At 43.6% G+C, this 26,568-nt stretch overlaps 1 protein-coding gene across 3 annotated transcripts in view; it reads right to left on the bottom strand.

Moving 5' to 3' along the window:
* LOC132390384 (heme transporter FLVCR2-like) overlaps positions 1–26,568 on the bottom strand; it is a 264,051-nt gene that overhangs the window by 163,836 nt on the left and 73,647 nt on the right. For all 3 annotated transcript variants that reach the window (XM_059963006.1, XM_059963011.1, XM_059963001.1), the window contains exons 3-4: positions 22,870–23,010; positions 1,452–1,519 (exon numbers count right to left, since the gene is read on the bottom strand). In XM_059963006.1, the coding sequence (XP_059818989.1) occupies positions 1,452–1,519; positions 22,870–23,010 (209 nt within the window). The remainder of the gene's footprint in view (positions 1–1,451; positions 1,520–22,869; positions 23,011–26,568) is intronic.

The raw sequence follows: 26,568 nt of genomic DNA, 5'->3' as shown, positions 1-26,568 counted from the left end.
ACTTGACCTCTGTGGATGAATTCTCCTCATTTATGTTTGTAAGGAAGATAATAAGGCAATAAATGGATGGACATGATCTCACTTATTCTTTGACTTGAACATGCCTAGACAATTTTCACACTACTGAGCCAACACCAGTATTATTACTGCATTGGAACAGCTCAATTCACATGGCATTCCTATCTTTAGCATTGAATTTAGTTAATGCACTAATAGCAATTCATGGCTAATTTTATATTTGCCAGAACATCCAAATATACTTCATATTTTTTAACAACTTGCCAATCTTAAGTACAAAGATGCTTACAGCCTGGGATGGCTGCAGACTTCTGGAATTGGCTGCGGCAGATAGCTGGTTGTCCAAGGGCTCACAGATCAGATGGACTCCTTGAAACCTGCTCCATGCAAATACTGAAGAGAAACAGATTCCGAAAGTCCAATTTCAAATGCAAATACTTCAGTTTCTATAGATAAATTCTGCCAAAGCATTCCAATATATTATCATTAAAGATTAAGAAATTACAAAAGGACAATATAAATATCTTTCCTGGTGTGTTAATAAATAAAACTGCTGTCAAACTAATGGTATAAATGAACTGGTTATGTCTGTGAAGTGAAGTTTATGTTCACATAAACCAGTCACGGAAGTGCACATGCTTTCCTCCTTTTCCTATCAGCACTAAGTAAAGCAGGAACATTGGGGACAGTACTGAGTCTCAGACAGTACATAGGAGCCTGGCATAAACCGTGGAACAATCACACAGTCTCACATCCTAACAGCTACCTCCTGTTGGATCTGTGGAAGGGACAAGGTTCCTACATTGGCCTCATCAGCCACATCAGAACCCAGAGAAAGGGAAACAAAGCTGCTCATCCTCAGCCTCCAAGGATTGCCTCAGGAGACCCACTTATTGAAGAAAATTGACTCTTCTATTACTACAACCACTGAACTGTTTGTTTTTCAAAGAACACATTAGAAAAAATAAAGAATGTAACAGCTCTTAAACAGAAATATAAATTACACAACATTTAAGCTAATTTACCTGATGAGGTGGTATCTTCTGCAGCTCTAGGTTAGCATGAGAAAATAAAGAAGTGGACTATTGTGGGTATGAATGGATGGGTATAATCACAAAGCAAAAGCTGGTCAGGCCCTAGATATACAAGCATTAGTTTGCGTCTTTGCTCCCCAAACTGTTGACAATCTGAGCATCTGCTTTTAACAGTAGTGTGCCCTTGGCTTCTATGCTGTTATTACCATGTTCTCCCAATGGATGGCTACATTTACATTTCCAGTCTCACTGGGTAGGTACTTCCGAACACAGGAGCACAGAGAATATACCACAGACTCAGAACACATACATAACTGGTTACCTACTAAGATTTTAAAATACACTTCGATTAGTTACAATAATGATTTTTTTAAAAGCCCAAATGGACAGAGTACGTACTGGGTAATGAGTCAGCACCATCTTGTTCAGGAGGGTTGAAACTGCATAATAGGAACCCGTGTTAATTCCTGTTAATTAAAAAAATTAGTTAAAGTCATTCTCTACACCCATAATTCAGTTAGCTCTACCATACCTTGGTGAGAAGTCATGCTAACAGAGGAGCTCAAGCTCAAAATTTATTTAAATACTAGGGCACACAATGCGTAATTAAATAAATTGAACAAATTGTGTATTTGGGTAATAAAGACAGAAGCTAGGAATAATCAAGGTGCAGAAAAGATTCACAAGGATATGGTCAAGACTGGCGGGTTTGAGTTTTATCAGAAAACACTGGAGAGGTGGAAACTGTTAATCACTGGAGTGAATGAGGCTGTGCAGTGTCCTTACAGTGGTTTAGAAAACCACAAGGTACTGCGGAGTCTAAAACAAGAGGGCATAGGCTTAGACCATGTGACATAGGAGAAGAATTAGGCCACTCAGCACTCAAGAACTGCAGCTCTGCACGATGGTGCATTCCTGTTCTGGAGCTCGCCAATTAGCTGCATTTCGGTATGACAAAGTTTGGCCTGAAGTTGGGTGACTTTGAGGCCTGTGCGACCATGTGGACGCAAATTCTCACCAGTGTTGCATACTGAAGCATTGCAGCAGCCGGAACATTGAAGACAGCAGGAGTGGCTGTTGGAGGGCTCAGCACGAGGTATTCGATTTAATGATTCCGGACTTGATATAAAAAGCAATGCTTCAGACTGACTGCAACATTGAAATACCATCTTCTTGTCTCCCCTTTTGTTGTGGAAGGAGCAATATCTGTCTCTCCTTTGTTTGTGAGAAAAAGAGAGAGCCTGTAGGATGCTGAAATTTTGGAGTGAACAGTTAGTTTTTGGGGGTTTTGCTGTTGCTTGTATGGTGAGTGGTGGGAATGGAATACTGATACTTTATGCTAGAATAATTTGGGGATGGGCTAGGGTTGATATTGCTTGTGCTTTGGAGGAGGGCAGGGGGCTTTGGGGTTCTTTTGACTTTTTTCTGTTATTTATTCTTAGGGGATTTTCTTCTGTTTTGAGGATGTCCAAGGAGAGTAAGAATTTCAGGTTATATAATACATCCTCTGATATTAAATGGAACTACTGAACTCATATAGTACATAACCCTTTAATTGCCGGAATCATTCCATGAACTTCCTCTGGGCCTTCTCCAATGCCAGTACTTCTTTTCTTAGCTAAGGGGCCATAAATTGCTCCCAAGCACAGTCTGACCAATGACTTAAAAGGCCTCAGCATTATAAGGAGCAGAATTAGGCCAATTGGCCCATCGAGTATGATCCCAACTCAGCAATAGTTGGATGTATAGAGGGAGGACATGAGAATGAATACAGGGTCAAATGGTAAACACAAGGAAATCTGCAGATGCTGGATATTCAAACAACACACACAAAATGCTGGTGGAACACAGCAGGCCAGGCAGCATCTATAGGGAGAAGCACTGTCGACGTTTCGTGCCGAGACCCTTCGTCAGGACTATCTGAAAGGAAAGATACTAAGAGATTTGAAAGTAGGAGGGGGAGGGGGAAATGCGAAATGATAGGAGAAGACCGGAGGGGGTGAGCTCAACATCAGTAAGACAAGGAAGATGGTGATGGACTTTAGGAAGACTAAGCTTACACTGCTCCCTGTTACCATTCATGCTGAAGTTGTGGATGTGGTGAGGACCTATGAGTACCTGGATGACAGACTTGAGTGGAGGGCCAGAGTCACCTATACTTCCTGAGGAGAGTGAGGTTCTCTAGAGAATGCAGGCCTCTCCTTCTCATGTTCTACCAATCTGTTGTCACCAGTATAATTTTCTATGTGGTGGAGTGCTGGGGCAATGACACCAACACAGGTGATGCCAACACATTCAATAAACTGATTAAAGAGGTTGGATCTGTTATGAATAAGAGACAAATGGTATATGTTGGAGGCTGTGGTAGAACAAAGGACCCTATGGGACGATTCTGGATGATGTTTCTCACTCTCTGCATGCCACCTTGGCTGAACAGAAGAGCACTTTCAGACAACTGCGCCGATAATGAATGAACCTATAACCGGGTAGTGACGATCCCTCCTGCTAGACTGTTAAAGATAACTTATTTTTATTTATTCCTCTCACTTCTCTTCTAATATTGTATATCTGTGAACTTGTAATGCTACCGTGACACTGTTGTTACGAATGTGCCACAACTCTAAGGGGCCAAAGGGTACAAAGTCGCCCCCCCCCCCCCTTTTTGAGAATCGCCAGATCGCTATTAATTCGGGTCTGGGACCCAGGAAATGAGAGAGAATCCACAAGGTTTGGAATGTGTCCTGGCCTCAGCAAAAACAAAACCCCTGATAACGGCTATTGTCTCTTGGAGATGGAATTGTGTATTGAGTACTGTACTATTCATTGAAGCCTCTCAGGGGATGACCAGAGTGGGCTGGTTGCGGGATTGCATCATCCCAACCTGACTGACATCTGAGACCCCATGAGTAAGGATAATAGAGGGTCTGGGGAACAGCCCCTTCAGGCGCACCAGGAGAAACACTGGAAAGCCAGTGACAGCGTTTTATAGTGTACGCCGGTGAGGGCTCGTGTGCGTCCTCCCTTGCCAGGGTAGTGGGCTCATCACAGGAGAACGGCTTAGCTAAAGGAGAGGCCACAAGTGAACGGCCACACCAACGGGACTTCTGACGGATTGAAATCATAAAAAGGAAAGCCAGCAAGTTTCTAAAAATCTCTCTCTCTCTCCAACAAAAGGCTGCAGCCTGAATGAACTGAGTGATTTTTATATTTCCATCCGACAATACATTATCCCCTAGACAACGATAGAGCTTTTCTCTTATTGATTATTATTATTATACCCGCACTTTTAGATTTAGTATTGACGATGTATATTATCTGTATGGTTGCATTGATATTATTTTTGTGTATTTTTATCAATACTGTTAAAAATAGTACCATCAGACTTCAACGGACCTCTCTATCTTTGCTGGTAAGTGACCCAGTTACAGGGTTCGTAACACTGTAATTTTCTTTGGGATCAATAAAGTATCTATGTATTCATCCATTTTTCCTTTTAGCCCCAGTATCCTGCCTTTTCCCCAAATCCCTTCATGCTCTGACTAACCAAGAATCTATCAACCTCTGCCTTAAATATACATAAAGACTTGGCCACCACAGCTGCCTGCAGTAAAGAATTCCACAGATTCACCACTCTCTGGCTAATGAAATTACTCCTCATCTCCGTTTCAAACGGACACCCCTCTAACTTGAGGCTCTGTCCTCTGGTCTGAAGACTCTCCCACCATAGGAAACATCCTCTCCACTCATTCAAGGCCTTTCACCATTCGATAGATTTCAATGATGTTACCCCTTCAGTCTTCTGAATTCTAGTGAATACATGCCCAGAGCTTTTCATATGACAAGCTGTTCAATCCTGGGAAGATTTTTGTGAACTTCCTTTGAACTTCTCTAGTTTCAGAAGATCGTTTCTAAGATAAGGGGCCAAAACAGGTCATAATACTCCAAGTGAGGCCTCACCAGTACTTTATAAAGTCTCAACATAATATCCTTGCATTTATATTCTAGTCCTCTTGAAATGAATGCTAACATCACATTTGCCTTCCTCCCACAGACTCATCCTGCACAAAAAATCCTGAGTCTTTTTGTGCCTGAGATTTTTGTCTTTTCTCTCCATTCAGAAAATAGTCAACCCATTGAGTCTGCTCCACTATTTCATCATGGCTGGTCCCAGATCCCACTCAACACCATGGGCCTACCTTCTCGCCATTACCTTTGACACCCTGACCAATCAGGAAACTATCAATTTTTGCTTTAAATATACCCACTGTCTTGGCCTCCACATTTGTCTGTAGCAAAGCATTCCACAGATTCACTTCCCTCTGGCTAAAAAAATTCTCCCAAACCTCTTGTTCTGAAGGATTGCCCCTCAATTCTGAGGCTGTGCTCTCTATTTCTGGGCACCCATCCCCACCGCAGAAAACATCTTCTCCACATCCACCCTATCTAGTCCTTTCAACATTCAGTCGGCTTCAATGAGATCTCCGTGCAGTCTTCTAAATTCCAGTGAGTACCGGCCCAAAGCTGCCAAACGCTCCTCATATGTTAACTCCTTCATTCCCAGAATCATCCTCGTGAACCTCCTCTGGACTCTCTAAGACAACACATCCTTTCTGAGATATGGGGCCCAAAACTGTTGACAATACTCCAATTGCAGACTGATTAGTGTCTTATAAAGCTTCAGCATCATTTCCTTATTTATATATTCTAATTCCCTTGAAATAAATGCCAACATTGCATTTGCCTTTTTTTTAACCACAGATTCTACCTGTAAATTAACCTTATGAAGAGTCTTGCACAAGAACTCCTAAGTCCCTCTGTATCTCTGATGTTTGAACCATTTAGATAATAGTCCGCACAATTGTTCCTTTTACCAAAATGCATCATCAGTATTATTCCCAATACTGTATTCTAACTGCCATATTTTTGCCCATTCTTCCAATTTGTCTAAGGCCTTCTGTAATCACATCGTTTCCTCAGCATTATCCCTCCACTTATCTTTGTATCATCTGCAAACTTTGCCAAAACCCACCAATTTCATTATCTAAATCACTGACAAACAATGTGAAAAGTAGTGATCCCAATACTGACCCCTGAGGAACATCACTAGTCACCAGCAGCCAATGAGAAAAGGTTGTCTCTGCCTCCTGCCTGTCAGCCATTCCTCTATCCATGCCTGAATCTTTCCTGTAATACCATGGGCTTGTAACTTGTTAAGCAGTCTCATGTGTGGCAGTTTATCAAAGGCCTTCTGAAAATCCAAGTACACAACATAAAGTAATTCTCCTTTGTCTATCCTGCTTGTTATTTCTTCAAAGAATTCAATCAGATTTGTCAGACAAGATTTCCCTTAAGGAGACCATGCTGATTTTGGCCTACTTGATCATGTCTCTAAATACCACTAATCTCATCATTAATAAAGGAATCCAACATCTTCCCAAACACTGAAGTCAGTTTAACCGGTCAATAACTCCCATTCTTCTGCTTCCCTCCCTTTTTAAAAAGTGGAGCGATATTTGTGGTTTTCCAAAATCTGGAACCATTCTTAAATTTAGTGATGTTTGAAAGATCATTACTAATGCGTTCAGTATCTTCAAACATTAGCGGCATACCAATCAATTCGCAGAGAGTGAGCGAGCTTCACACAGGTCAGGGCGTAGAGTTTAAAAATGGAGCGTTTTGCAGGGTTCGGTACATTAGTGGTGGACTAATTGATTCTCAATTCATTAGCAGGAGCAAATAAAAGTAAAACAGGGTCAAAGTAGAATGTCAGTTGTGTGGGTGGACCAGTGAAGGATTGGGAATTTGAAGCTTTGGCTCAAGAGGCTTCAGCGATGAGGCACAAGTAAGTAGCAAAAAAGGCTTTTGTAGTGGTTGAATAAAAAGTCACCAAATTACAGCTAATTCAATAACGTAGGAATGATGCAGGATTAGGTAATGTGCTGTAGCTGCATGATGTGGGAGCTGGTGGATCCCATTGTAGATCCTGGTAACCATATCTGCAGCAAGTAATGGCTGCTCAAGAAACTCGGGCTCAAAGTTGATGACCTGGAATCTGAACTTCAAACACTGCGGCACATCGGGTGGGGGGGGGGGGGGGGGAGAGTTACCTGGATTCTTTGTTTCAGGAGGTAGTCACACCCATTAGATTAGCTGCCTCAAATTTGGTCTGTGGTTAGGGACAAGAAGGTGTGACTGCGAGTGAGGTGGGCAGTGGGATCCAAGAGCCAGTGCTGGAGGCGCCTCAGCCCTTGAGCTTGTCCAACAGGTGTGAGATTCTTGCTCCCTGTGTGGATGAGAGTGGGGGCTGTAGGATGGATGAGCAACCCAACTATGGCACCGCAGTTCTGGGAGCCATTCAAGGGGGGTGGGGGAAGAAGAGTAATGCAGTGGTAATTGGGGATGGTATAGTCAGGGGAATAGACAGAGTTCTCTGTCATGAGGATAGAACATCCTGAGGTCTATGTTGCCTGCCTCGAGCTCAGGTTTGAGACATCTTATCTGACCTACAGGGGAATTTGCAATGGGAGGGGAAAGATCCAGTTGTCATGGTCCTTGTGGGTACCAATGACAATAGGTAGAATGAGTGTATCCAGAGATACCGGCCACGTGACAGACGCACTGCCACTTGGCTGGTTGGAGGACATACCACATGCCAATCAACATTTGGTCCCTCCCAACTAATCAATGCACACCTAAATTATTGGTCACCTTAATTGGATTATCTCGCCCAGCCCCATGCTATAAAAGGTGAGACATGTGCCTGGCTTAGTCTCTCTTACAGACCACCTCACTGAAGGTAAGTGCATTGATTTATGTTTGGGAAGGTCTATTGTTTGTCCAGGTAAGGAAGAGCCACAGCTATCCAAGGTCAAGGGGAATAGCTGTTGTAGTGCTTTTCCCTTGTTCTTTGTATGTGTATCTGTACCCTGTCCCCACACCACTTTCTATGTATTGTAGTTGCTTGTGTTGACCCGACTTCCACTTGTAAATAAATTCCTTATTATTAAAACTGTGTGTCCAAGCCTCTACTGTTGAGACTCAAAGAATCAGTTATTTTTCATCACAACAATGAGGAAAGAGGTTCAGCTGAGGGAATTTGAGCAGCTAGGGATTAAAATAAAAACCAGAATCAAGAAGGTAGTAAACCAGAGATTACTACCTGAGCCACGTGCAAATTGGATTAGAAAGTTAAATGTGTAGCTCCAGGATTGGTGTAGGAGAAGTGGGTTTGCATTGATGGGAAACTAGAACCAGTATTGGGGAAGGAGGGAGCTGTACCAATAGGACAGGCTGCACCTGCACTGTGATGGGACATGGATCTTAGCGAATTGTATAACTAGGGCTGCGAATGGGGTTTTAAACTAAATAGTAGGGGGGTGGATTCAACAGATTGGAGAAGTATGGAAAAAGTAAAAGAGAAAAGTGTGCCTAAAGATAAAGAAAAAGCAAAAGACAAAAAAGAGAAAAGTAAGATGGAGTAATGAAAAGTCAAGTGCAAAAGAGAAAAAAGATTACAAGATTTTAAAAGCACAACGAGTGTAAGGGCACTTTATCAGAATGCCTGTAGTGTTTGAAATAAGGTCAGTGAACTTCTGCAAAGTTAATACATTAGTGATCTTGCAATTTGAGATTCTCTTGGAAAGAGTGATCACAGTGGAGGGTGCAATAGTTCAATCTAAAACCAGTGTATTATGCTTAAACAATGGATACTACAATGTGATGAGGGAGGATTTGGCTTGTGTAGACTGGGAACACATGGTTACATGGTGGGACAGTTGCAAACAGTGGAAGTCTTTCAAAGATGTATTTCAGTGTTCAACAAAACTATATTCCAGTTAAAAGCAAGAACAGAAAGGGTGGGGAAAGCCAGCCTTGGATAACTAAGGAAATAAAAGAGAGCATCGAACTAAAAGCTAGAGCATTGAAAGTCACCAAGAGGAATGGGAAACTGGAAGACTAGGAAGACTTTAAAAAGCAACAAGAAACCACAAAGCAAGGAATAAAGAAAGGGAAGATAGATTATAAAAATAAACTAGCACAAAACATAAAATAGATAGTAAAAGTTTTTATAATTATATAAAGTGGAAAAGGGTGCTAAAGTGAGCATAGGTCCCTTGGAGGACAAGGAAGAGGGATTGAAATTGGACAATCAGGAAATGGCAGAGGCTTTGAATAACTATTTTGTGTCAGTCTTCAGTGGAGGATATGTCTGACTTGTCTAACATGCCAAAGAGAGATGTTATGGATATAACCATATAACAATTACAGCACGGAAACAGGCCATCTTGGCCCTTCTAGTCTGTACCAAGCGCTTATTCTCACCTAGTCCCACTGACCTGCACTCAACCCATAACCCTCCGTTCTTTTCCTGTCCATATACCTATCCAATTTTGCTTTAAATGACAATACCGAACCTGCCTCTACCACTTCTATGAGAAGCTCATTCCACACAGCTGTGGCGACCCATTTCCTGGCACATCCGAACCGGCTCACAATTAGCCAGCTTTCTGGCTAAGGGAGATAGCCTATGGGGGTTTGCGAGCACAGAGCTTTGGAGCCTCTGCGCCACGGGGGGCAGGTTGAGGGAGGCTTAAAAGTGAGGCTGAGGATTTCGAATAAAGTTTTTCCTTCGACTGCAGTTACCGACTCCGTGTCGTAATTTTAGCGCTGCATGTAGCACACCGCTACACAGCTACCACTGTCTGAGTACAGAAATTCCTCCTCGTGTTACCCTTAAACTTCTGCCCCATAACTCTCAACCTGTATCCTTTTGTTTGAATCTCCCCTACTCTCAATGGAAAAAGCCTATCCATGTCAACTCTATCTACCCCCTCATAATTTTAAATATCTCCATCAAGTACTCCCTCAACCTTCTACGCTCCAAAGAATAAAGACCTAACTTGTTCAACCTTTCCCTGTAACTTAGGTGCTGAAACTCAGGTAACATTCTAGTAAATCTTCTCTGTACTCTATTTTGTTGACATCTTTCCTATAATTTGGTGACCAGAACTGTACACAATACTCCAAATTCGGCCTTACCAATGCCTTGTACAATTTTAACATTACATCCCAACTCCTATATTCAATGCTCTGATTTATAAAGGCCAACATACCAAAAGCTTTCTTCACCACCCTATCCACATGAGATTCCACCTTCAGGGAACTATGCACCCATTATTTCTAGATCACTCTGTTCTACTACATTCTTCAATGCCCTACCATTTACCATGTATATCCATGGATGTGATGGGAGGTGAGAACCTTGATACAATAGCTATCACTAAAGAGGTGATGCTTAGCAAACTTGTGGGCCCAAAGGTAGATAAGTCCCCTGGACCTGATGGAATGCATCCCAGGGTACAGAAAGAAATGCCAGAGGCTATAGCAGAGGCTTTGGTGATAATTTACCAAAATTCTCTGGATTGGAAGATGGTGAATGTCATGCCATTGTTCAAAAAAGGATGTAGGCAAAAGATGGGTAACTATAGGCTAGTTAGTTTAATGTCTGTACATTTAAAAAAAAAGTGAGGTAGTGTCCAAAGATTCAAAGTCCATTTAGGAATTGGATGGCAGAGGGGATGAAGCTGTCCCTGAATCGCTGAGTGTGTACCTTCAGGCTTCTGTACCTCCTACCTGATGGTAACAGTGAGAATAGCTTGCAGAGATCTAGTATGTCATCCAAGACCCTGACAAATTTCTACAGATATACGGTGGAGTTAAGGGTCCAGATTTACCAGAACAGCAGATTTCCTTCCATGAAGGCAGTCTGATAACCCTACGGTATTGGAATTGGTTAATTATCATCACATGTACCAAGAAAAAGTCAAAAGTTTGTCTTGCATAGTGTTCATACAGATCAATTCATTATTCAGTACATTGAGGTATAATAAGGTAAAACGATAACAGAAGTCGGAATTAAGTGCAATAGCGACAGAGAAAATGCAGTGCAGACAGACATTTAAGTGCAACTTCGTAGCAAAGTAGAATGTGAGGTCAAGGTGCATCTTTTTGCAGAAGGGAGGGAACTGTTCAATTGTCCTATTACCCGAATTTAAGTTGCACAGCTGCTTTTGTGCAATTTGAACCCGTGCCTCGGACACTGTGGTAGTTATTTGCTACAGGCTTTATTACAGCTGATGATTGTGAAGAATCAGAAGAGCAGAGCAGGCAAAGGTTATTGAGCTACATTAAATGACTTCTGAAAACCTGTGGCAAACATGTGGTTGCAATAATCACTACTTTTAACAGCAAGACTGGCAACTTGTTTGCGATCTAGTTAGTGAAGTGGATGAAGTGGTTGACCAATTGATACATGGGATAAATATGTCCAAGAGTCAATTAGAAAACAAAAGGTAGGAAATTAAAACATTAGGAAGACAGGTTTTGGTCATTGCAGAAGGTACATGAGATAGCAATATCGAAACCACTTTGTGCTGCATAGGATGATGTAACTTGCTTACATGGGAAAGCCTTGCAGTCAGATGGCTTCTTCCATCAGTCAGCTGTAAGCAGATCACTGGCCAGGTGTAAATTTGATATGAGAGACCCAGCTGCTTGACCAGTTTAAACTGGTTTGTGTCAGAAACATATTTATAGGGAGATTTCTGGAAGAGCACCATACAGTGCACTGGCAATGTAGTGATTCAAGAGCAGGAGCTTGGTGAGAGTACACCATGTGCAACAAAACACAAGAGTTAAGTATCTGTCAGGAATCACAAGAACAGAATTTCCTGCACATCCCTAACTGTCCTATGAAAGAAGTGACTTGCCAGGCCATTTTAGAGGGCATTTCTGTAAGTCTGGGGTCACACACATGGCAGATGAGGTAAGGACATCTAGTACTTTTAAAATTCGAAACAAGAAGGCTGCCAGTGGAACGGCTAAGGATTTCCGGAGCAAAAACATTTTGCTACTCGGGGTAACGAGGCAAGACTGCGCAGGCGCGTGACATCAGCCAGTAGAGCGGGAAAAGTTTAAAAAGAAGACCGCCATATCCAGCAGGCAGCGGAGTGAGATGCAGCAGAGTGATGGGGCTTTGGCTCAATGGGCTTAGGCAGTCACGGGATGAGGCGAGGTAGGTTTACCTGTGTTAATTGTGGAAAGGAAGTATGTGTGTGAGACCGGTGCTCTGTGCTCGGTGTCAGATGTGGGAACTCCTGGAATCTCCCAGCCTTCCGGACAGCCATATCTGCACCAGGTGTGTCGAGCTACAGCTCCTAAGGGACCGAGTTAGAGAACTGGAGATCCAGCTCGATGACCTTTGCCTGGTCAGGGAGAGCGAGCAGGTGATAGAGAGGAGCTATAGGCAGGTGGTCACACCAGGGCCATGGGAGACAGACAAATGGGTAACAGTCAGGAGGGAAGGGGAAGAGTCAGATACTAGAGTGTACACCTGTGGCTGTCCCCCTGAACAATAAGTACATCTTTTTGAGTACTGTTGAGGGGAACAGCCTACCTGGGGGAAGTGACATTGGCTGTGCCTCTGGCACAGAGTCTGGCCCTGTGGCTCAGAAGGGTAGAGAAGGGACAAGGAAGGCAGTACTGATAGGGGACTCTATAGTTAGGGAGTCAGACAGGTGATTCTGTGGATGCAGGAAAGAAACTCAGATGGTAGTTTGCCTCTCAGGTGACAGGGTCCGGGAAGTTTCAGATTGCGTCCAAGATACCCTGCAGTGTGGGGGAGAACAGCCAGAGATAATGGTACATATTGGTACCAATGACATGGGGAGGAAAAGGGAAGAGGTCCTGAAAAAAGACTACAGGGAGTTAGGAAGGAAGTTGAGAAGCAGGAATGCAGAGGTAGTAATCTCAGGATTACTGCCTGTGCCATGTGACAGTGAGAATAGGAATAGGATGAGGTGGAGGATAAATGCATAGCTGAAGAAATTGGAGCAGGGGGCAGGGATGCAGATTTCTGGATCACTGGGAGCTCTTCTGGGGAAGGTCTGACCTGTACAAAAAGGATAGGTTGCACTTGATTCCCAGGGGACCAATATCCTGGTGGAGGGTTTGCTAAGGCTACTGGGGAGAGTTTAAACTATGGGTGGGGGGGGGGTTAGGAACTGAACTGAAGAGACTGGGGAAGAGGCAGTTGGCTCACAAATAGAGAAAGCTTGGAGACAGTGTGTGAGGGAGGTGATGAGAAGGGACGTGCTCAGACTGGCGGTTTGAGATATGTTTATTTTAATGCAAGGAGTATTGTGAACAAAGCAGATGAGCTTAGAGCGTGGATCAGTACTTGTGGTGGCCATTACAGAGACTTGGATGGCTCAGGGACAGGTATGGTTACTTCAAGTGCCTGGTTTTAGATATTTCAGAAAGGACAGGGAGGGAGGCAAAAGAGGTGGGGACATGGCACTGTTGATCAGAAATAGTGTGACGGCTACAGAAAAGGTGGACACCATGGAGGGATTGTCTACGGAGTCTCTGTGGGTGGAGGTTAGGAACAGGAAGGGGTCAATAACTCTGCTGGGAGTTTTTTTTTATATAGTCTGCCCAACAGTAACAGGGATATCAAGAAGCAGATAGGGAAACAGATCCTGGAAAAGTGTAATAAGAGTTGCTGTGGTGGGAGATTTTAATTTCCCAAATATCAACTGGCATCTCCCTAGAGCAAGGGGTTCAGATAGGGTGCAGTTTGTTAGGTGTGTTCAGGAAGGTTTCTTGACACAATATGTAGCTAAGCCTATAAGGAGAAGACTGTACTTGATTTGGTATTGGGAAATGGACCTGGTCAGGTGTCAGATCTCTCAGAAGGACAGCATTTTGGAGATAGTGATCATAATTCTATCTCCTTTACAATAGCATTGGAGAGAGATAGGAACAGACAAGTTAGAAAAGCAGCTGCGCAGATTGACTCTGTGGTTAAGAAGGCATATGGTGTATTTAAAAGAAGAAGAAAGCCCTTAACTCCATGTGGAGTCATTGGGTTAGCAGGCTCTCGTTTTTTTACGAGGCTGAGTTGCTAGCTTGACACTCAAACCGGTATGGATAGAAAGCATGCAAGGGACCTGGCTGGATTCAAACTTGGGAGCCTTCGCTCCTAAGTCCAGCACTGATGCCACTGTGCCACCAGCCCCTGAACATTTGCCACATTTCTTCTGTTTGTTTCCCTGAGAATATGTTTCCAATTTATGCTTCCATTTCTAATGCCTCCACAATCTCTTCAACTACTCCTCAGAACCGTGGTGTATAGTCCAAGTGACTTACCTACCTTCAGACCTCACATTTTCCCAAGCACCTTCTCCTTTAGTACAGAAACAGTGCTCACTTCTGCTCTCCTGCATCTCAAATTTCTGGTGTACAGCAAGTGTCTTCCATAGTGAAGACTGATGCAGAATACCTAAATTCCTTCAACATATGAAGCTATGGTTAGGAAATTTCCTACCTACAGTTAGATGAATGAAGTAAAAAGCAATAACTACTGAGAGATTATCTTCAGATAGATTCAGAATTAGATTTTCATCCTAAAGTGTATGGATGTGAAGACCTACAGGGGGAGGTGTTTTTACAGCACCAGTAATAGAGGTTCCATTCCAGTCACTGTCTGTAAGAAGTATGCATCTAGTTGCAGGGGAAGGTACAGAGACCCAGGTTCTGGAGATTTTTGATCAGAACTGTAGGAACGATTGTGTTAAACACTGAGCTGTAGACAATTAACAGCAGCCTGACAAGTGCTGTCCAGATGTACATGACCTCGAAAAGCTACTGAGATCATAACCACTGTAGGCCCTATGGATCCAGGTCCTTGCTTAGGCAGGATTTATTCTAGCCATAAACAACCTCCCAAAGTACTTCATCTCTGTAGCTGTGGGTGCTACTGAATGACGGTCATTAAGGCAGCTCACCCTGCTCTTCTTGTCCTTTTGAAGCAGGTGGGAACTTTCAACTGTAGAAATGAGTCTTTGAACACACCTGCCAGCTGGTTGGCACAGGTTTTCAGAGCTATACCAGATACACCATTTGGGCTTGTTGCCTTGCAGGGGTTCACCCACTTGAAAGATGTTCTGTTGTTGGCTGCCAAGGCAGATGACAGGGTCACTGGATACTGCAGGTATCCACATAGCTGTAGGTTTATTCTGTGTTTCAAATCGTGCATAAAAAAATACATTGAGCTCATCTGGGAGTAAAGCATCACTACCATTCATGATATTGAGTTTTGCTTCTTGGGAAGTAATGACCTGCAAACCCTGCCGGAGCTGACATGCATCTGATTCCGCCTCTAACTTCAAATAAAATTATCCATTTGCTCGAGTCACACCCAGCCTTCTTGTATAGTCCTGAATCACGAGACTTGAATGTCACAGATCTAGCAAACTTTTGACACTCCTGATTCATCCACAGCTTTTAATTCTGGTATGTACGGTATGTTCTACTAGACGCACATCCACAGATGTTTTAGTGAAGTCAGTGACAACTGGCATAATAATTTGGACTCGAAGTACCCCTAAATACTGTTCAGTCCACCTACTCAAAACAGTCCTGTCAGTGCTCCTCTGCCTCTCTTGTCCATACCTTCTTGGTATTCTCTACTGGTACTGCAGTCTTCAGCCTCTGCCTACACTCGGAGTAGAAGTACAGCCAGGTGATCAGACTTCCTAAAGTGAGGGTGTGGAACAGCACAGTAGGCATTCTTGATTGAGGAGTAGCAATGGTCCAGTGTGGTGTTTCCTCTGGTATTGCAAGTGACCTGTTCATGGTAAATGCTTTGTGATTTTTCCAGACTGGCCTGGTTAAAATCCCTCAAAAACAGTGTTGAAGGCTGTCAGGACACTGGAGCAGGGATCCAATTGGAGACCCATTACTATGCACACTGTGATATTGGTTGAGTAACAAATCCCAAAGAGCAAACAAAGATGGTGTCTAAGTTCAGGCAGAGATCAAAACATCCAGAGAAATCCAAAAACCAGAATCATGAAACAGGCAGAGTCGATATTCAGACAGACAGACTGAGTACAGATACAAATGCTGGAAAGGCTCAGGAAAATTCACCGGCACAATCTGGCAACAAACAGCTGAAAACACAAGACTAAAATACATGAGAGATAAACAGAGGCAGATGATAGGTGGAGCACAATGAAACACAGGTGGCAGCAATACAGGTAATAACGAGAAGCAGATGAGAGACGGAGTACTCAGTAATACAGGGCCGGAGTGGAGCAGGAGTGGGGACAGGAACACATGGCAATACAAAACCACAGACTGACAGCTAAGGGGAGAACACACAAAAGGACAGAGTTCAAATGGAGGTACTGACAGAAGGTGTCAGGGTGTGCTATTTTGTGCAAGTTAATCCCATTACTCAGATTATCTAAAGCCTGATTGACATTGGCCTGAGGTGGAATGTATACTGTTACCAAAATGTTCACGGAAATCTCCCGTGGTAAGTAAAATGGACAGCATTTAACTGAGATATCCCAGGTCTAGTGAGCAGAATTGGGACAACACTGATATATTCATGCATCAAGAAGAGTTGATCATGAGGCACACCCCTCCACCTCTGCTTTTGACATTCTACAGATCTATGCTGATGGTGTATGGTAATCTCGTTGATCTGAATTGCAGCATTTGGTACAGAAGGGGTTAATCAGGTTTCCGTGAAACAAAGAACACACATGGTCTAATGTCCCTCTGATTTAGCACCCTAGCTCTGAAATCATCAATTTTATTCACCAGACCCTGCTGTTTGCCAGCAAGATGGTTGGTATAGGGAGTTTAAAAGCCTGTTTCCTTAATCGCACTTCTATCCCTGACCTGCAGCCACATTTCCTGTGTGGAATCTGGCAAGGAGTTTATCCACAATTGGCATTGTTTCCATCAGTTTTATTGTATTCATTTGTTATACATTTCAATCTAATCCCCTTTCACTCTTAACTCCAACAGGTACAAGCCCAACCTGTTCAACATTTGCTCATATTGAGTCCTACTGTTAGTCTAGTAAACCTTTGAGTTTCCAATCCATTAACATCCATCCTTAAAGAAATAGACTAATACTGAATCCAGGTGCAGTCCTTCCCATGCCCTATATTATAACTAAAACGTAATCCCCTTGCCTGGCAATGTGCCATTATGTTGTGTTAATTTTCTTCATTTCATGCAGACATGTATACCAGCCTTCTGTGAATCATGCATAGGGACACTGATTTCTCTGCATCTTTGAGCTTACTGTTTAGACAATAAGAATAAGAGGAGTGCAGAGATTTCTAAATGATACACCCAAGTCTGGTAAATTTATAATGACAAGGAGGTGGAGAGATTTTCTTTGGAAGGTAGGAGGGTGTGTTGGGTCCTAAATAATATTTTGGAGAGGAGGGGACTTCAATCAGGTCTAGTGCCTGAGGATGAAAGGCAGGAGTGGTTCATGGCAGTATAACAGAGCTTTGACCAATTGGTGTTTGGAATTAATTAGTAAAAGCAAATTAAAGGAAGGCAGGGCAAGCTCAGCAACCATTGTCTGATGGACATAGTGGTGATATTGAGGCATTAGCTCTTCGAGACTTCAGCGAAGACAGTCTTCAGTCAGAGAAAGCAAAGCTCAAGCTTATTTTCCTTCTTTATATCTACTCAGCTAGGTAGAGATGACAGACAGGATTGTGCAATGCTCCTCTAATAGGATACTTCAAGGCAGAGAGACCTCCAGTATCCCTGACCACTACAGCTATGAGAAATGCATCCAGCTGCAGCTTCTAACAAACCACCTTAAGGAGATGGAGCTGGAAATGGATTAACTCTGGATCATTTGAGATGCTGAGGGGGTGATAGATAGGACATATTGGGAGGTAGTTACACCCAAAGTGCAGGAAACAGGGTGACAGTCATGAAGGGGAAAGGTGTTAAGGAGCCAATGCAGAGTACATCTGTGGCCATACTCAACAACAGGTTTGGATAATGTGGGATGGGAACTTAACAGAGGGAAGTCAGTGTTCGGGTCCCTGGTACTGAGTCTGCCTTTGTGACTCAGATGGGAAGGGGGAAGAAGAAGCAAACTTGGTGATAGGGGAACGGAGAGGAGATTCTGTGGGCGAAAATGAGATTCCCGGGTGGTATGTTGCCTCCCGGATGCCAGAGTCAGATATATCGCAGATTGAGTCTTCAGCACTCTTAAGTGAAAAGGTGAACAGCCATAAGTCGTTGTCCATTAGGTACCCATGACATGGTAGGATGAGTGGCTAAGTTCAGCAAAGGGAATTCAGGGAGTTCAGTGCCAAGTTAAAGGGCAGGACCTCCAGGGTTGTGATCTCAGGATTGCTACCCATGCCACATGTTAATGAGGCTAGAACTAGGAAGATCATACATTTAGTTTAATATGTGACTAAGAGATGGTGTAGCAGGGAGGGCATAAGATTTTTGGATCACTTGTCACTCTTCCAGGGAAGATGGGACCTGTACAGAAGTGAAGGTTTGCACCTGAACCTGAATATCCTAGTGGAAGATTAAACTAGAGTTGCAGGGTGATGGGAACCACCAGAGTGCCAGAACAGTTAGAGGAGAGGTTGTGGAGGAAGATCTTGGTAAGACCTCAGACAAAGTTAGGAATCAAAAGGTTGAGAATGGTGCCACTAGTGTCCAAAGCTGCATATATTTCAATGCAAAAAGTATCATAGGAAGGGCAGGTAATAGTGCTGAAAATGAAGTATCTGGTTTACAAATAGAGATAATACATAGTGAGGAAAGGCTGTTGATGGGGCAAAATTGCAGTCAACAGAATCAGTTGCAATATAAAAGGCAGACAAAATTGAAAAGGGTGAATGCAAGACCAAAAGTGCTCTATTTACATAGAACATAGAATAGTACAGCACATTACAGGCCCTTTGGCCCACAATGTTGTGCTGCCCCTCACACATGGCCTCCCATATAACCCCCCACCTTAAATTCCTCCATATACCTGTCTAGTAATCTCTTAAATTTCACTAGTGTATCTGCCTCCACCACTGACTCAGGCAGTGCATTCCATGAACCATCCACTCTCTGATTGAAAAATCTTCCTCTAATATCCCCTTGAACTTCCCTCCCCTTATCTTAAAGCCATGTCCTCTTGTACTGAGCAGTGGTGCCCTGGGGAAGAGGCACTGGCTGTCCACTCTATCTATTCCTCTTAATATCTTGTACACCTCTATCATGTCTCCTCTCATCCTCCTTCCCTCCAAAGAGTAAAGCCCTAGCTCCCTTAATCTCTGATCATAATCCATACTCTCTAAACCAGGCAGCATTTTGGTAAATCTCCTCTGTACCCTTTCCAATGCTTCCACATCCTTCCTACAGTGAGGCAACCAGAACTGGTCACAGTACTCAAAGTGTGGCCTAGCTAGAGTTTTATAGAGTTGCATCATTACATCGCATCTCTTAAACTCTATCCCTCGACTTATGAAAGCTAACACCCCATAAGCTTTCTTAACTACCCTATCTACCTGTGAGGCAACTTTCAGGGATCTGTGGACATGTACCCCCAGATCTCTCTGCTCCTCCACTCTACCAAGTATCCTGCCATTTACTTTGTACTTTGCCTTGGAGTTTGTCCTTCCAAAGTGTACCACCTCACACTTCTCTGGGTTGAACTCCAGCTGCCACTTCTCAGCCCACTTCTACATCCTATCAATGTCTCTCTGCAATCTTTGACAATCCTCTACACTATCTACAACACCACCAACTTTTGTGTCGTCTACAAACTTGCCAACCCACCCTTCTACCCCCACATCCAGGTCATTAATAAAAATCACAAAAAGTAGAGGTCCAAGAACAGATCCTTCTGGGACACCACTAGTCACAACCCTTCAATCTGAATATACTCCCTCCACCACGACCCTCTGCCTTCTGCAGGCAAGCCAATTTGAATCCACCTGGCCAAACTTCCCTGGATCCCATGCCTTCTGACTTTCTGAATAAGCCTACCGTGTGGAACCTTGTCAAATTTGAAAGTGCAAAGTATACGGAATAAAGCAGATGAACATTTACCACAGTTACAGATTGGCAGGTATAATGTTGTAGGCATTACAGATAGCTGAGGGCTTAATATCCAAGAATACAGATAGTCTTTATGTATATTTAAGGTAGATGTTGATAGGGAAACACCTTTTATTCAGACTTTGAAAGGGAGAACACAACTATGACTATGAAGATCCCTGCTGCACCTGATGACCCTGTGATCTGTCTCAGACTGTCTTTAAAGAGAATGAACCCTCGGAAGGCAGAAGGTCCAGATGGAGTACCTGGTAAGACTCTGAAAACCTGTGCCAACAACCTAGTGGGAGTATTCAAGGACATTTTCAACCTCTCACTGCTACAGGTAGAAGTTCCCACTTGCTTCAAAAAGGCAAGAATTATACCAGTGCCAAAGAAGAATAACATGGGTTGCCTTAATGATTATCACCCGGTAGCACTGACATCGAAGGTGATGAAATGCTTTGAGAGGTTGGTCATGACTAGACTGAACTCCTGCCTCAGCAAGGACCTGGACCCACTGCAGTTTGCCTATCACCATAATAGGTCAACGACAGATGCAATCTCAATGGCTCTTCGCAAGGCTTTAGACCATCTAGACAACACTAACACCTATGTCAGGTTGCTGTTCATTGACTGTAGCTCAGCAATTAATACTATCATTCCCACAATCCTGATTGAGAAGTTGCAGAACCTGGCCTCTGTACCTCCCTCTGCAATTGGATCCAAGACTTCCTAACTGGAAGATCACAATCTGTATGGATTGGTGATAACAGTCACTGAAAGTAAGCATGCAGGTACAGCAGGCAGTGAAGAAAGCTAATGGCATGTTGGCCTTCATAACAAGGGGAGTTGAGTATAGTTGCAAAGAGGTCCTTCTGCAGTTGTACAGGGCCCTAGTGAGACCACATCTGGAGTATTGTGTTCAGTTTTGGTCTCCAAATTTGAGGAAGGACATTCTTGCTATTGAGGGAGTGCACCATAGGTTCATGAGGTTAATTCCCGGGATGGTGGGACTGTCATATGTTGAAAGATTGGAGTGACTGGGCTTGTATACACTGGAATTTAGAAGGATGAGAGAGGATCTGATTGAAACATATAAGATTATTAAGGGATTGGACATGCAGGAAACATGTTCCCGATGTTGGGGGGAGTCCAGAACCAGAGGCTACAGTTTAAGAATAAGGGGTAGGCCACTTAGAACAGAGTTCAGGAAAAACATTTTCACCCAGAGTTGTGGATCTATGGAATGCTCTGCCTCAGAAGGCAGGGGAGGCCAATTCTCTGGATGCTTTCAAGAAAGAGTTAGATAGAGCTCTTAAAGATAGCGGAGTCAAGGGATATGGGGAGAAGGCAGGAACAGGGTACTGATTATGGATGATCAGGTGTGATCACATTAAATGGCGGTGCTGGCTCAAAGGGCCTAATTGCCTACTCCTGCACCTATTGTCTATTAACATATCCTCCTTGCTGATATCAACACTGGTGCACCTTAGGGATGTGTGCTTAGCCCACTGCTCTATTCTCTGTATACACATGACTGTGTGGCTAGGCAGAGCTCAAATACCATATATAAATTTGCTGACAATACACCCATTGTTGGTAGAATCTCAGGTGGTGACGAGAGGGTGTACAGGAGTGAGATATGACAGCTAGTGGAATGGTGCCACAGCAACAACGTGGCACTCAAGGGATCAGAATTAGAGAGTGAGAAGCTTCAAGTTCCTGGGCGTCAAGATCTCTGAGCATCTAACCTGGTCCCAACATATTGATGTAGTCATAAAGAAGGCAAGACATCATTAGGAGTTTGAAGAGATTAGTCATGTCAACAAATACACTCAAAAACTTCTATAGTTGTACCATGGAGAGCATTCTGACAGGCTGCATCACTGTCTGGTACGGAGGGGCTACTGCGCAGGACCGAAAGAAGCTGCAGAAGGTTGTTAATCTAGTCGGCTCCATCTAGGCACTAGCCTACAAAGTACCCAGGGCATCTTCAGGGAGTGGTGTCTCAGAAAGGCAGTGTCCATTATTAAGGACCTCTAGCACCCAGGGCATGCCCTTTTCTCACTGTTGCCATCAGATAGGAGGTACAGAAGCCTGAAGGCACACACTCAGCAATTCAGGAACAGCTTCTTCCCCTCTGCCATCATATTCCTAAATGGACATTGAAGCTTGGGACACTATCTCATTTTAAAAAAATATACAGTACAGTATTTCTGTTTTTGCACATTAAAAAAATCTATTCAATATACATAAACAAGTAAATCAATTACTTATTATGTTTATTTTATTTTATTATTATTATTTATCTCTGCTAGATTATGTACTGCATTGAACTGCTGCTAAGATAACAAATTTCATGTCACATGCGGGTGATAATAAACCTAGTTCTGATTCTTGATTGGTCAGGACATGAAGGGATATGGGGAGAAGGCAGGAGATTGGGGCGGAGAGGAAAATGCAATCAGCCATGATAAATGGGCCAAATAGCTTAATTCTGCTCCTATAACTTATGGTCCAGCCTTTTGTTGTAAATCTCCTTGATTTTATGGTGTTGTGCTGGGTGGGATAAAAGTATGTGTGAATGGAAAGCTTGCAAAGAAATAAAAGTATTATGGAACCATGTAGAAAGCTTACAAAGTCAAAAATGTACAATTCCCTATTTTGCATGTCAACTATTTTCTATAAAGTTGCATGTAGCTAACAGATGTTGTAACAGTAACCTTTATTGAACAACATTGCTAGAACTGGGCTATAAATTGGATGTATGAATCATCTATGTTCTAAAATCAACCATATTTAAGGGGACTAACATTAATCCAATGTTAACTGTGATGCTGTGTGGGAAAAGCAATAAATTTACAAAGCAGAAGCTTACCATAGGTTACAATGAGGAGGAAAAATGGCAAGTTTTTGACCATCTGCAGAATAGATTGGATGTAAGAGTAGTCCTGTAGAGGGCTGGCATGGATAGCTGCTTGTGCTTGGCTTGGTGGAATATCCGGCTTCTCCTGAAACACTGAAATAAAGGAATTAAATTAGAAGTGGGCAATATACTTAACCCTTTACTTAACAAAAACAAAAAAAAACAAACTGCTGTTAGAAATGTAGGTGGGGAAGGAATGGTGAACAGTTTTGGTTGAGACCCTGTATCAGGACTGAGTGGAGAGGGAACAGAGCCAACTTAGAGAAGACGACAGACAGGAGCCAACAGGTGACAGAAGAACAAGGAGTGGTGAAAGATAACGGGCTGGAGCCAGGTGGAGGAGAGGGTGGGGTAGAACAGAGGTAGGAGGTAGTAAGTGATAGGGGGAAACAGAAGAAAATAAAGGCCATTGAAACTGGGTATGAGAGGGGAGGATGGAGGCAAGGTTACCCCTCCTCTATATTGGCTACCTACCCTCTTCACTCTGTCGTGGTGCAGAGTCTCAATTTACAATACCAACAATTCCTCCTCTCCCTCACAGATGTGGGCTAACCAAAAGAATTCCTCCAGCAGCTTTATTTGCTCCAGATTCCAGCATCTGAAGTTTACCTTGCATCTCCAAATATACATTGAGAATTGCACACATTTCTGCCTAGTTTCATATAAATATTGTTAACCTCAAGGAATCCAGCATCAAACCCAGTTTCAGATGATGGTAGTTGCCTTCACAAAGAAAGCAGCATCAAGCCCAGGTACAGATGCATTGAATTTGAGTTGGACCATTCACACCTAGGGTACATAAAAAGAGCTACTTTTTTTAAAATCAAGGCAGCGATGAAGATTTTGAAGGCAGAATTTTGCAGCAGTTTTTCTCATTTGAGAAGCAACCAATCAGCAAGAGAGGTTCATTAGAAAGGGACAATAAGAATAATTCAAGTGCAAGTGGAGCACCCATTTTGAGTATGCCAGTCTCCAGAGTGGCCTTGGCTCATTAAGTTTGGGTGAGATCAGGTTTCAGTGATGTACATAGTCTTGCAAGTTACTCTCTCTGTACTTATTTGTTAGAGCATAGTAGGTTAGTGAGAATGGCTCTAGGGCAGTGTTTTGTACTTTGTGGGATGTGGGAAGTCTGGGAGACTGGAGGTCTCCCAAATAAATGTAGCTGCACAAGGTACACTGAGTGACAACTTCTGAGAGAACGTATTAAGGAACTGGAGCTGTAGCTTGATGACCTTTGGCTCATATGAGAAAATGTGAAGGTGATAGACAGGAGCTACAATGAGGTAGTCACTACTAGGTTGCAAGAGACAGGTAACTGGGTGACATCAGGAGAAAGAGGGGAAATGCAGAGTGCCCTGTAACCATTCCCCTCAATAATAAATATATAACTTTAGATTCTATTAAGGGAATGACCTACCAGGGGGAGCCACAGTGACCAGGACTCGCACTGAGTCTGGTGCTGTGGCTCAGAAGAGCAGAGAGGTGAAGAGGACAGCAGTGTTAATAGGAGATTCCTTGGTCAGAGGAACAGTGACAACCAGATAGTATGTTGCCTTCCTAGTGCCAGTATCAGGTATGTCTTGGATTGGGTCCATGGCATACTCAAGGGTGAGGGTGAGCAGCCAAAAGTCTTGGTACAGATTGGGGCTAATGACATAGGTTGACAAGGTGAGGAGATCCTGAAAAGAGATTTTGGGGAGCTAGGTAAAAAGCTGAGAAACAAGACCTCCAGGACAATAAGAAAAAAGGATCAGCCACGATTGAATGGGCCAAATGACCTAATTCTGCTTCTATATTATGTCTTATGGTAATCTCTGCATTGCTGCCTGTGCCAGGTGCCAATGAGGGTAAAAATGAAATGATCTGGCAGGTGAACATGTGGCTAAGGAACTGCTGCAGGGGGCAGGGGTTCAAATTTATGGGTCATTGGGATCTCTTCTGGGCAAGGTACAACCTGTATAAAAGGCACAGGTTACACATGAACCCCAGGAGGTACAATATCCTTGTGGGCAAATTGGCTAGAGTTGTTTGGGTGGGTTTAAACTAATTTGGCACAGGGATGGGAATTAGACGGATAGTGCTGAAGATGAAGCTCTCCCGTCCATTCTGCTCTCCAATGTCCACTCCCTGGACAATAAATTGGACTACATCCAACTCCAATGAAATTCTCAACGGGAGTACAGAGTCTGCTGTGCATATGTTTTTATAGAAACATGGCTCACTAGTGGAATTTCGGATGCCGCCATTCAGCTGGACAGTTTTGCCTTGTTACGCGCAGACAGGGATGCAGCTCTGCGGTAAGACTTGCAGTGGTTGCTTGTGTGCTTGCATCAACACTGAATGGTGTAAGAACTCTGTGCTGGTTTCCAGACACTGCTCATCGCTAAGTGGAGTTTGTGGGGGTTAAATGCAAACCATTTTATTTGCCACGGGAATTCACCTCGGTCCTTGTATTCGGTGCGCTAATGCTAAGGAGGCGCTCTATGAACTGTACGGGGCTATTAGTGAACTGCAGAACGCACACCTGATGGACTGTTTATTGTTGACAGAGATTTTAACCATGTGAACCTTAATTCAGTGCTCCCCAAATTCCATCAGTATTTGGACTTTGCAATGAGGGGGGGAGAACATGTTGGACGTGGTTTACACAAACATCCCCAATGCATACCGGGCGGAGCCCTGCCCCCACCTCAGTTCTCAGACCACATCTCTGTTATGCTAATCCCAGCATACAGACTGCTCGTCAAGCACTCCAGACCAGTTCAGAAGCAGGTGAAAACCCGACCAGCAGGAGCCATCTCTGCTCTTCAAGACTGCTTTGAGCACACTGACTGGCACATGTTCAGGGAGGCTGCAACTGTTGGCGACTCTACCAACTTAGAGGAGTACAGTGACCAGCTACATCAGCAAGTGGATTGATGTTACTCTGTCCAAGACCATCACTACACGCGCTAACCAGAAGCCATGGATGACCATGGACGTGTGTGTGCTGTTGAGATCCCGCGACTCCGCCTTCAGAGCAGGTGACAAGGCAGCTCTAACAACAGCGAGCACCAAATTGTCCCGAGCTATCAGAGGGGCAAAGCATACACACGCCCAGCGAATCCACAGCCACTTCCAGGATAGCGACAACACGCAGCGCATGTGGAAGAGTATCCTGGACATCACCAATTACAGGACATCACCTGACTGTGCGGGTAATGCCTCCTTCCCAGATGTGCTGAATAACTTCTACGCCCATTTTGAGGTGGAAAATGACGTGGCAGTGAGGAAGTCTACCCCTCCTACAAATGACCAGGTGCTGTGTCTCACCATGGCTGATGTGAAAAGAGTCCTGTGCAGGGTCAATCCATGGAAGGCTGCTGGACCAGACAACATTCCTGGTAGAATGCTCAGAGGATGTGCAGACCAGCTAGCAGATATTCTCACTGACACCTTCAACATCTCCCTGAGCAGTGCCACCATTCCAACATGCTTCTAGGCCGCCACCATCATACCTGTGCCGAAGAAGTCTTCAGTGTCCTGCCTAAATAATTACCGTCCTGTTGCACTCATATCCATCATCATGAAGTGTTTCGAGAGGCTTGTCATGAGGCATATCAAGACCCTGCTTCCCCCTTCACTGGATCCCCCTGCAGTTTGCGTACCGTC

Source organism: Hypanus sabinus, chromosome 2 (assembly GCF_030144855.1).
Source record: "Hypanus sabinus isolate sHypSab1 chromosome 2, sHypSab1.hap1, whole genome shotgun sequence".
In the NCBI taxonomy this organism is placed as follows: domain Eukaryota; kingdom Metazoa; phylum Chordata; class Chondrichthyes; order Myliobatiformes; family Dasyatidae; genus Hypanus; species Hypanus sabinus.
The sequence above is the reverse complement of the archived record's forward strand: the minus strand, read 5'-3'. Positions and strand labels throughout refer to the sequence as shown.